The sequence below is a fragment of the Populus nigra genome, chromosome 6 (genome assembly GCF_951802175.1).
Source record: "Populus nigra chromosome 6, ddPopNigr1.1, whole genome shotgun sequence".
NCBI lineage: Eukaryota > Viridiplantae > Streptophyta > Magnoliopsida > Malpighiales > Salicaceae > Populus > Populus nigra.
This window is the reverse complement of record NC_084857.1, coordinates 3,008,121-3,021,125: the sequence shown is the minus strand read 5'-3', so window position 1 is coordinate 3,021,125 and position 13,005 is coordinate 3,008,121. Positions and strand designations below refer to the sequence as shown.

The 13,005-nt window shown below is 33.0% G+C and overlaps 1 protein-coding gene across 1 annotated transcript; it reads left to right on the top strand.

Annotated features, from left to right (window-relative positions):
- Window positions 1-5,426: 5,426 nt before the first annotated feature.
- On the top strand, window positions 5,427-8,944 carry LOC133695652 (ubiquitin-conjugating enzyme E2 7-like). Its single transcript, XM_062117565.1, has 6 exons — window positions 5,427-5,651; window positions 5,740-5,842; window positions 6,518-6,615; window positions 6,776-6,876; window positions 8,116-8,193; window positions 8,613-8,944. The coding sequence occupies exons 1-6, from the start codon at window positions 5,606-5,608 to the stop codon at window positions 8,688-8,690; spliced, it is 504 nt and encodes a 167-aa protein (XP_061973549.1). The 5' UTR covers window positions 5,427-5,605; the 3' UTR covers window positions 8,691-8,944.
- Window positions 8,945-13,005: the final 4,061 nt, after the last annotated feature.

The following is a 13,005-nucleotide window of genomic DNA, read 5'->3' as shown; positions in this document are numbered from 1 at the left end:
TTATAGATTTTGTTGGGGTTTTTCACGGTCGGTATTATTTGTTTAAAATTAAAAAAAAGTTAGTACTGTTTTTTCTGATGTAAAAATTGAATTTTTAAAAAATAAAAAATATTATTTTAATATATTTTTAAATAAAAAACACCTTTAAACACAATATTTTATCAACTGTCGAATGGAATCTTAGTTTTCCAATTACTTGACACTTGCTGGAAGTACGGACTCACTTTCATGAATGATGCAGCTTTAATCTAGGCTTGTTTGAGTCTGCAAGACTGCAACTATGCCGCCCTTAGTTTTTTTTATATGTGACGTTCCTGGTTCCCGAGCTGGCAAGTGAGACTAGCTAGACTAGTTTTTTTTTTTTTTAAGAGTGTTCAAATTGTTAATAATGTTGCCGGGTGGTCTTAGTCCAAAGTTTTAATTGGTTGAGATTGTTGCCGTAAATTTATAGTACGGTGTTTTTCTTAAGAAAAGAAAAATAAACAGATTAAGCTGCAGCCATACCTATAATTATAAATATAATTGATAGGCAACCGTCTTGGATTGATATTGCAATGTATCTATCCTCAGCTTCTAAAGGTGGCGACGGCTGGTGTAGAAAGTTCGACAGAATTTTGCTAGCCCGGCTGCCAAAATGCCAAGTCAAACAATGTAAAGTTCCAACAGCTGGTGCTAGAGGTCCCGAGTTCAATTCTCGGAATGCCCCAAATCTTGAGGGTTTTTTTATTTTTTATTCATCGGCCTTCCAAGCCTATCTTGTCTCCCGAGTCACAAACTTTCAACCAGTCCGATTTTGTTGTATGATGAATTAAGCGCTCTGGGGTATTCGGCAATAGAAAATCCCTATGCCAAACAATTTCACCATATTAATTCATGATTTTCACTTTATACCTGTATTAGTTATTCCCTGGTCTTCTAGTTTACTTCCATGATTTTAGAGAGTATTTGAGAGCATGTTAAAGATTATTTTTTAAGATATTTTTTGTTTGAAAATATATCAAAATAATATTTTTATTATTTTTAAAAATTATTTTTTATATCAATACATTAAAACAAGAAAAAAATAAAAATATATAATTTTTTTAAAAAACACTATGTAGAGCCTAATTATAAAAGACATGTCAAGTGTTTGTTTCATGATTTTAAAAATATTTTTGAAAAAATTTGAAATTTTTTTTATTTTTTAATTTATTTTAAATTAATATTTTTTTATATTTTCGAATTATTTTTATCTTTGAAAACATAAAAATTGATACTGTTACGAGGGGAAAAAAAAAGAGAGGAAATCTTTAACTTTGAAGTGGTGGGCCATGATTCATAGATCACGTCGAGGGAAGGCGTGGTGGGCTGTTTTCCCTGCTGAGGGCCTCCAGGTCATGATATTTTCAGATATGCCTTGCCATACCAATCTCGAGACAAGTAGGGGAATCGAGACCCCGCAAAAGGTGATGATAACAACCGTGCCAAATCTTTTTTTCTCCCAAAAAAAGAGAATCTCCCGTACCGAAAGTTACACGGGCATAACTGCGCATTGGGCGGTAGAGATATCCAAATTCCAGCTGAAAAGACATTCGTTTATTATCCCCATCAAGGGCGGTCAGCAAGAAAAAAGTGCTGTGCTGTGCTGTGCTGGGATTGCCGATTCTTTAATTACCAGAAATTAGAGCTTCTCGTACTCCAAAGTTAATTTTGATATTTAAAAAAAATAAAATAATTTTTAAAAAAACTCTGAATACAATACCCAGAAAAACCAGTCAGAGAAAATATATAAATTCAAAAATAGTTAAGGAAAAAAAGACTTTCAACATTCTCGACATCAAATAATGCTAGTAATTAATTCTATAAAAACAGAGCTTTTAGAATCTACTCGTTGAGAGATTATGGAGTGCAGAGTTATATTTATTTCATCATGTTAAGGATTAATAGCATGATGGACGAACATGGTAAATAAATGAAGAAATTAATGACTGGACATGATGGACGAACATGCTAAATAAACCAATTTTCATGACGAGTATGATTATAAAACAAAATTGAGTGGTTAGAACGTAAAATCAGGTGTTCATCGGATCACAATTTTCCAGTTTTCTCCTGTGTGTTGGACTTTGGAGCAAGCAGGGCGGTGGATTATGATAGAACACTTTCACCTTATCTCTGTCTGTCTCCAAGCTTCCGATACCGCAACTTCCCATGGACAATGTTAAAGTGACCAGTTAATGCCCTCACCGGTTCATAAACACGAGGAGAGTGACCGAATATTTCAAAGTTATCTGCCATTAACGAGTAATGACTGTCCCTGTGTTAAATTGAAGTCCATAGCTGGGGAGCGATGATTTACTTGATTTCTGTGGTATTTACAATTCAGCACTAGCAAATGGGCCCGCTTGCCGCCCTAGGTCCACTCACGATTCATGCTTTGTATTTTATTAATTTTAGTTGATATTTAAACGAATTAAAATCAAATTTAAAAATATTGATTACGTTGTAAATAATAAATCACGCGTATTGGCTGGGTTAAATTAAAAAAATCAGAGGACAGCGGATTTTCTTGTTGATTACATGGCATGAAATAAAAAATTATTATATTATAGAAAAAAACTGAAACATGTGGGGGAGGGGTATTGCGGACTCAGGTGCTATATTTCCTTTCACGTTTAATTTAACCGTGGACTCATTGCTTGATCTATTTATTTTAATTTTAATTTTTTTCATTGGGCTTTTATTTTTTTTATGATTTAATCATCTTGTGGCCAAATTAAAGATAAATTGCTTCAAATATATCGAGGAGGGGCAAGGTTGAATAGAAAATGATCAAAGTAAAAAAGATAGAAAAAACAAATGGCAAATTCCAAATTTGATCAAGAGATTTACCTTGGTATTAAGCTTTTCAAGTTAAACAATTTCAGTCTCTCACAATTTTAAAAATTTAATGATGGCACGGAACTTTATTTTCTTTATTTTTTAGGTCATGTTTGTTTCCCATAAAGTAGTTTTCGGAAAACCACTTTCCAAATTTTCCTGTGTTTGTTTGCCATTAGAAAAAGTAGTCAACGAAAAATACTTTCCGGTCAACGAAAAACACTTTCCAGTCAAAGAAAAACATTTTCCGGTCAACGAAAAATAATTTTCAGTCAAAGAAAAATTTGACTTGGTTTTCAAGAGAGTGTTTTTCCTTTTGGCTGTGTTTGCTTTCCGAAAAGTGATTTCCAGGAAAACACTTTCCAAACTTTCATGTGTTTGTTTGCCATTAGAAAAGTTGGTCAACGGAAAACACTTTTCAGTCAAAGGAAAATTTGGCTTGGTTTTCAGGAAAATGTTTTCCTGTAAAATTTGGGCGGAAAACACTTTCCAGAAATTGTGAAAAAATTAGAAATATCATTATTTGTTTATTATATCAAATTTGATCCTCAAACTTTTGATTCCTATATATATTTTGTTTTGAATATTTATTTTTTAATTTCATCTCTTAAAATTTAATTTTTATATTAACTTTGGTCCTTATTTTTATAATTGTTATTTGCTTTTTCCTTATTATTTTTTTATTGAAATTTTTTATCTATCAAACTTAGTCCTCATTTTTTAATTGTTACTTATTTTATTTGAAATAATCTATAAAACGTTAATTATTATTATTTCAATTTCTTCATCTTTCAATTTTTTTTATTTTTTATTTGATTTCTATTATTTTGATTATTATTTATTTTATCTGAGATAATTTATGAAATTATATTTTTTTTCAATTTCATTCTCATTCAACTTTTTAATTTGTAAGATTTGTTTCTCGTTATTTTAATAAACTTGAAAAAAATAAAACATTAATAAGTTATTTTCCAGCTCATTTTCTATAACATGACCAAACACTGGAAAGTATTTTCTAACTTATTTTTTATTACACTACAAAAAATCGGAAAATACTTTTCCGGAATTCACTTTCCCCGGAATTTACTTTAAAAAAAAAAACTACTTTCTAGCAAACAAACGGGACCTTAATATCTAGTTCGTGTGAAAAAGAAAAGATCCGATAAAAAATATAAAAAATCTCAATTGATATCAATTTCGATTATAAAAAGAATTAATTTTAATATCAATAGATGTCAATCGATAAAACAAATTTTCACTTGAGTGCCTTTTGTCCTCTTCACCTAAAATGGTATGTATTAACCTGGAAAGTTTTTTAATTTTGTGTTTTTTTGGTGAATGGTTGGATTGTTCAAGATCATTGACGAGTCTATAAAATTGTCCTAATTATAAAATGTTTGCTAAGTATTTTGGGTAAAAAATAAGTTGGAAATCTAATTTCCCTCTATTTTTCAACCTTTATTAGCACTTATTTTTTTATATTTATTTTATTTAATTTTTTTTAAATTTTAAATTTTTTTTATGAGTCAATGTAAAATATAAATTTAAAAACATTAAAAATTATTTTAATATATATATTTTAAAAAACAATTAATATCATAATAAGAATAAAAAATTATGAAAGGAGAACATACCGCCCTCCATTTTATGCCCATAAATGACTATTTCATGGAAACCAATCGACTCAATTTATTGTTTATTATTTATCTTTTTATCTCTGTATTGATATTTTGTATTTACTTTCACACAGTTTATTTTTATATTTGAAATTATATTTAAGCGAGTTTTAAAAATAATGTTTGACTTTAAAAAATATTAAATAAATATTTTATAATAATTTTGATATATTAATATAAAAAAATTATTTTCATATATTTTTAAATAAAAACACTTTAACACGAATGACGTATCAAAATCTGTATCTGCATCCATCTCCATCAAGTAAATGCGGATCTCCATTACCGTGCGCACTAAACTGGCAATTCTTTTGTGCCATAGGTCACTTCGGTAATTAGATTCCCCTTCCATTTTCTTTTTTCTTTTTCATGAAAAGCAAAAAATAAAAAAACAAACTTTATTTCTGTCCCTGTATATTGATCCATCTTGCACTTCCACCCCCAGTCTAGCTTTAGAGACTTGTTTTTGATTTTTTTAATGTTTTAATGTTTCAAGAGTTATTTGAGATATTATAATTTACATGGGGATTTGGGAGGAAAAAATAAAAAAATAGAATAAAAATATGAAAAGATAAGTATTTGATATAAAAAATGATTTTTAAAAAATAAAAAAATATTATTTTGATATATTTTAATATAAAAAACATTTTAAAAAATAATTACAACTATATTTTCAAACACACAGTAACTAACAAGAGGTAAAATTAAAACCTCTTAAAAACTATGGAGGTCACATCGGGAAACTGGATACTATGAAGGCAGAAATGAATCATTGACGAATATGCAAGGATAAAAATATAGTTTGCGGAAAGAAAAAATAAAAAACAAAAAAAGGGAAAGTTTCCTACGTGGCATGCGCATATAGATTCGATTTCCTTTAGTATTGTGGCCGAACTAAAGACAAATCCCCTTTTCCTAGTCTTTGATCTTTCCCTCTTCTGTAAATATCTAAGGCAATTTGCTAAACGAAGAATATATATATATATATAAAACCCTCTCTCTTGATTGCTGATAAATCTTTCCCATCCACGCTCGCTTCTACTGCGGCCCTTTATCTCTCGCTCTAATCTATGGCCGCATCTCAAGCAATTCTCCTCTTGCAAAAGCAATTGAGAGGTCAGCCAAAAAAAACAATTATTTAATTGGGTTTCTGTTTTTCGTGTCAAAGTCTTAATCTTTGATCATTTCTTGATTGATTTTCCAGATCTCTGCAAGAACCCAGTTGATGGATTCTCTGCTGGCTTGGTTGATGAAACCGACATGTTTGAATGGAGCGTTTCAATAATTGGACCCCCTGATACCTTATAGTGAGTAATTTACGAGTTCGAAGTTTTGATCTTTAGATTTTTCAAGACTGATAATTGTTCATGTTTTGGGGGGTTAAGGATTTTGTTTCTTTTTTGTCCGAGTTTACTTTACGGGTTTTGATTGTCTGATGTTGATGATGGTTCCATGTCTTGTTTCAGTTGAATAATAATGGTTAATTGATTTGAGTGATGATTGCATTTCTGTTTGAGAAGCTTACCTAAAGGCGTACGATTAGCTGGTTAATGGTTCATTTGGATGATTAACTGAACTTAATTTGCTTTTATACATTATACATCACTGAGCTGGGTGTTTCCTTCTCTATGGTGTGTTTTCTGGAGGAAAAAAACAATCAAAATTTGTTAACGGAAGAGCTGTGGCTATGTTGGTTTTACCCTGTGCCCGATCCTATGTAGCTGATCTTTCGCCAGATATAGGCTTAGGGTAGATTAATGGCCTACATCGATGTAGTCGAATCTTACATGTCATGATCCTGACGAGGAGAAAGATAGTTTTGGCCTACTGCTACATGTTTGAAACCAGGGCTTGGTTAAATTGTGGTATTTTGTTTCTAGAGAATTATATAGGAGTTTTTTATCATGCAAGTTATTCCATTATTCATGGGATATGAAAGCTGGTGCGGTGTTGTTTGTTAACAAGCAATTCTCCTGTTGCAGTGATGGGGGTTTCTTCAATGCCATCATGAGCTTTCCAAAGAATTATCCCAACAGTCCTCCAACTGTCAGGTTCACCTCAGAGATGTGGCATCCGAATGGTGAGCGTTCTTCTGTTGTTTTCAATCCAATATCTATATTCATAGTCTAGCTACATTTTTATCTTAGGATTCGTGCCTGGGCACATGTCTCTACATGTTTGCATTGTATATTTCAAACGAGCGAAGTTCTAAAATGTAGTTGGCTATCCCTGAACTGCAGTTTACCCAGACGGAAAGGTTTGCATATCAATTCTTCATCCACCCGGTGATGACCCAAATGGTTACGAGCTTGCAACTGAGCGCTGGAGTCCAGTCCATACTGTATGTGATGCTTTTATGCATTTTATTTTTTTTTGTTGCAGTATATGTGTGTGTGTGTAAATTTCTGGCTGTTGCTCAGTACATTGCTTGCTTTCTCTCTCTTTTTGGTTTATCCTACAAACATGGGTGGGATTTTGGCTTGATAACTGTTTTTTCTCTTTGTTTGCATTTGTTGCGAACATTAAGAAGCTGCACTGTGAAATCCTATCAACCATATGTTTTTTTTTTTATATATATATATAGTGACATGTATGACATGCTGCTTTCTATTCCTATCTAACATCTACCAATGGAAGGCTGCAAGTGTTTGGATAACAATTTGTCACTTGCAGTTCTGAGTTACTGTCTGGTTCGTGGTTAAGGATGAATGTCAGAAGAGATATGTATATGGTAACTCTTTGCTTTCATGCATGATGATTTTAATCCACTTTGTGGCATGATCATGTGATGGTGGTTCTGATTGGCAGTGCATATTGGTGATGGGCAACTATAAGGACAGAAACTTGAGATGACTGCAAGCTGAATTTCATTTCAGCTCTGAGGGGCTTATTTCTAGCCCAGATTGAGGTGCTTTTTCCTGAGCCCTGGCACGACTTTAGTTTAGAAGAGGTCGCTTGTGTCGGGGTTGGTTAGCATTGCATGGCTCATTGGACACGTGAAAAAAGTAAACCAATCAATTTGAGAAATAATGAAAAATCAGAAGTAGGAGGTTTACGTGGTAAATAAAGAGCAAAACCAGAGCAGCATGGAGTGGAATTCATATTGGTTTTATCCATGCAACCTGTTATTTTTGAAATGTTGTTGAAACAACTAACATATTTTGAGTGCACAAGTAAAATATGAACCATTGTACTTCAATCGCATATGACCTTATAAGAGAAGGAAGGCTAGAGAAAAGAAGGTTACAGTGTAAACAGTGAGAAAAAATTAACCAGAAGGATTACCAGCAGAGGTGAGACAACATTCATTGAGTTTGCATGTGAAGGAATATTAGAGGCAGAAGGATTGAAATTGTTGATAGCTAACATCAGGATTACATAGCATACGTGTTCTCTCTTGTTACATGCATGACTCTAATCTTATTCCTAATGATAATTTCACATGTTTCTTGTTCCTTTGATAACCAAGATTTTGGTCCTTTGTATCACCAGACATGTTCTTCTCAAAAACTTGTACCTGATGCTTTTTTATGCCTTTTTATGTTGAGACAGGTTGACTTTATGTGATTCTAATTTGCAGGTTGAAAGCATTGTTTTGAGTATCATATCGATGCTTTCCAGTCCTAATGACGAGTCTCCTGCTAATGTTGATGCTGCGGTAGGTGTAGTTTTGTTTATTTTGCCATAAATATGTAATCTTTACTCTCACTTCATTAGTTTCTTGAATAAGTGTATTGAGTAACAAGTGGTTAAAATAAATATTTTAAGCATTTGAGAAATTTCACAATCGAAGAATTTCCAAGTCTCATACTGCAATCAATATATACCTGTCACATTTGGCCTGACCTTTGCAGTGAATTGGAATATGTTTAACTGTGTTATTACATATCTCATCACATCGAGCTGGATGCATCTTATTGCCACCATTCAAGCTCTCACGTGAGATGCTTCTGTGTCTTGCATGAGTCTAGTCATGACTGGATCACGAGGATCATGCATTTTTTTTTTTTTTGCTTTCTACTAATCTGGTTGATGCGCCTTTTCTTTTCTAACAATTGCTGGACTGTATAACTTCAGAAACAATGGAGAGAGAGTAGGGAGGAGTTCAGGAAGAAAGTAAGTCGATGTGTTAGAAAATCACAAGAAATGTTGTGACAGTGTATATTGCTGCATAGCTTTTGCATATCCCCAGTCAAGGGAGGAACTGGTGGCCAATGGACCCTTCTGTGAACCATGTAAAATTTCATCAAGTTCTTGTTTTCCTTCCATTGTAACCTGCACTTTCTGTGCGCATATCTTTGGGTGAAATCATTAGTATTAGATATCTATATATGGGCTTGAAATTGGCATTTCCTGAACTTGTATGAACTTTATTGATATCTTATATCTTAATGGTTTTGTTTTCTTAATCTCGAAACGAGTTCAATAGCAGTTCACTTGTGAATTCTACCTTGATTCTTTCTGCTACATAAATGTACGATCCATATGACAATTACCTTGTTGAGATAACCAGCAATCCCCCCCAGACGGCTCTGAAAACACAATTTATTATAAACTTTTGTTAGAAACGTGGCTCTGATGATTTTACTCGGCATTAAGGCAAAGAAAAATACTGAACATTGTTCAACTGGACTGGGAAGTTTTGTATTTTTTTTTTAAAAAAAAAATGATAAATATATATTATTTTTTATTATTAGTCATTTAGTTGTTGACACAGCAATGTAAACACAGCAATTACTACCTGTGTTGCAACTAAATCAATGAAGGGTGTCGATACACGACGTCGGGCGACGGCTCATGTTTTTTTTGTTTATTTTAACAAAAAGGTTTTTTTTCTCGATTGGAGGAAACAAAGATTTTATTGGAGTCGCCATCTAGTAATTTGAGGGAACTAGAAATCCCAAATTAGACACTGGTTCCAGAGATTCGGGTACGGGGTTAGTTATGATTAAGGGAAGGTAGACACCACCCTTAAAACATCCTTTCAAAAGAAAGGTTACCCTTACTTGTGTGTTTTTTATTTGATTCAAATGCTATTATATTTTGGGCTTATTGGTAATTATTTTAAAATGATTAACGTCGGTCCCTAAAAATAGGAGACACGTTAAAATGACATCAGTCCCTAAAAATTAGGAGACTTGTCTAAAATACTGACGTTTGTCCCTAAAAAGGAGAGTTACGTCTGGGTTTGCAAAAGAAATAATGGATATAATCCATTATATTTTGGGTTTATTGGTAATTTGCTTTTTTTAAAATGATTAACGTCGGTCCCTAAAAATAGGAGACGTGTTAAAAATGACATCAGTTCCTAAAAATTAGGAGACTTGTCTAAAATATGACGTTTCAACCCTAAAAAGGAGAATTACGTCTGGATTACCAAAAGAAATAATGGAAATAATCCATATTTGATATTTACATTTTTGACATCGGTCCTTTTTTAAAAAAAGAGACGTGTCGACAAATAATATTCGTTTATAAAAACAAATTTTATTTTGATATTATTGAGAAATGGATATAACCATATTCGAGAATTGGGCTTTGGATCCACGAACAATAATATGATAAAATGGGTGTGGGGAACCACGTTGTTTTTTATATTTTTTGTTTTATTGTTTTTTACATGCAAGAAAATTTATATACAAAATAAAAAAATGTTAGAAATCTCAAAAAATTTACCTGAGTATCACTGTATAGGTAAAAGACTGAAATACCCTCGAAATTCTCCTAAAATTACGAAAATGCCACTGGCGGCGCGTGTGACTCACGCGCGGCTACTGTTGGCGGCGGCGAAATTTCCCGCCGAGATTTCTGTCCAAACGACGGTCGATCCTGGTAGATCTGAGGACGAGGATTCTGATGGCGGTGGTATCGTCGGTCGTTGATGGCTGACGAAGGAGAATCAACGACTTGAAGCTTCGGTGGCCGCCGACAATCGCGGCCCTTTTCCGGCCAAATGAGGCGGCAAAATCAATGAAAACCACCGGGGTTTTTCTTTAAATCAGAGGAGAAACCTTTCTGTGGTGGTGAGGAGGCTGGAGACGGCCGGAGATGGGAGATCGGGGGAGAGAGAGAGAGTCGCCGGCGAGAGGAGAGAGAGACTCTGAGCTGTCCTATGGTGTGAACGCGCGCATGGTTCTCCGGTGCATCTGAAGGCTGCGAACCGTTGGATCGTTGTTGAACTGATCCTGCGGCTGCGATTGGATGGATCTACAAGTTGATCGGACGGTCCGGATGAGAGGAGCCTTGATCTGGTGTGGCGCGGTGCACCGAAAGCTCGGTACACCGTGTGACGTGGCGCCACCGGATCTAAAGGAGAATTGTTTTAAGGGCTGAGATTGATTTGAGTTTTAATTTGGTGTGGTAAGCTCTATTGTACCCTATTAAATCAACGATTCAGATCTAAACACTCTAGATCTAACGGTTAGGATATATTTGGTATTTCTCAAATTGTTTTTTTTAAAAAATCAATATCCTACACATGAAGAAATAGTGAAAAAAACGTGAATAGTAAAGATTTTTTCTTTGTTCTTTTTTCCCTTTTCTTTTTTTTTCTCCTCTTCCTTTCTCTCTGGCGAACTATCACTGGTTATTTATAGCCATGGAGACATGCAAATCTTCAAATATTATTTTTTAAATCACCGTTTGCTTTTGTCATTTATTTAATCGCTGTTTGCTTTCGGCGCAAGTTGCGCAGTTTGACAATTTATTTTTTTATTTTTTTATTTTTTTTATTTGTGTATAATAATATATATTTATATAGGTAAAATTAAAAACTCTATTTAGTATTAGAAAAAACCTGATTCAACCGCTAAAAATCCATTTTAATGACCGAAAATTATGTTGAAACACTGGGAAAAAAACTTTTGATGGGTATCAACCTAGTGAACCGGGTTTTGGTCGAAAATTATGGTTTTTGACCCGAAACAGCTCGAAACTCATTTTTTACTCTGGTCGACATGGTTTGACCCGTATTGACCCGGTAGACTCGGTTTTGGTTGGAAATGACGGTTTTGACCCGAAACAGCCCGAAATTCATTTTTTACCCTAGCCGACATGGTTTGACCCGGTGGACTCGGTTTTGACCAAAAATGACGTTTTTGACCCGAAACGGTCCGAAACTTATTTTTTACCCTAGTCGACATGGTTTGACCCGTATTGACCCGGTGGACTCGGTTTTGACCAAAAATGACGGTTTTGACCAAAAATGACGGTTTTGACCCGAAACGACTCGAAACTCATTTTTTACCCTGGTCGACATGGTTTGACCCGTATTGACCCGGTGGACTCGGTTTTGACCCGAAACGGTCCGAAACTCATTTTTTACCCTGGTCGACATGGTTTGACCCGTATTGACTCGGTGGACTCGGTTTTGATGGAAAGATGTGGTTGACTTGAGAAAAGTATATTTTTGAATTTTTAAACTTTTTCTTAATTGTTTTGGATTTTTTATAAATAATAATAGAAATAAAATAACATTCAAGAAAATCTTGGTGGATCCAAAATTGGGTTACAACAAAGGGAATGATATCTCGACATGCATATAATTCACCTATGCAGAGGCAGCAATGAATCTACAAAGGATAAGGGTAGCTTTCGTTTTCTTATATTTCTTCGTGACCAATTATTTTGGTTTTGACTGTAAAACGGTCGTTAGCTTGGAATATCTTTAAACCATACAGTTAATAAGTATGTAAATTGATTTTCCAAGTTATCATCTCAACTTTAAATTTAAAAAAATGTCATGGATTTTTTTAAAGATGCGTATCAATTTAAACATAGACGGATTATTTTAAATCCATGTGAAAATAAATCCAACCGAAAACTAATTAAAAAAAAACATGGTTATTGAAATATAGTATGGTAAATAACTAAATAATCAAAGCTCAAAATAATCACCTCAATTTACACGAATAGATGATGGCACTTCATTGCTATGCACGTGCTCAAATTAATTTACATTATTAAAATATTATAACTCTCTTTTATTAAAAGGCGAGCTTGATATTACGTTCCAAACAAGGTTTGATAAAATTAAATTTTTTTTTTGTTTAAAATTAATTTTTTAATCATTTTAATATATTGATATCAAAAATAATTTTTAAAAATAAAAAAATATTTTTTTATGCATTTCCGAGTGAAAAGCAATCGCTATCACACTTTTAAATACCTCCTAAAAACGTGTTTGAAATTGTGGTGGGTTGTTTTTTAAAGTGTTTTTTTCTTGAAAATAAATAAAAATAATTTTTTTATTTTTAACATCAGTACATTAAAACTATCTAAAAATACTAAAAAAAATAAAACTAAAAAATATTAAAAAAATCTAAAAAGCAAGATACAATCCCTCAAACAAACACTACCTAAAGGCCTATTTTAGAGTGTGGTGAATCTCAAACAAATATTGATTAAAAACCTGTTTTGAAGTGTGATATAAGTTGTTTTTCAAAGTATTTTTTACTGTAAAATATATGAA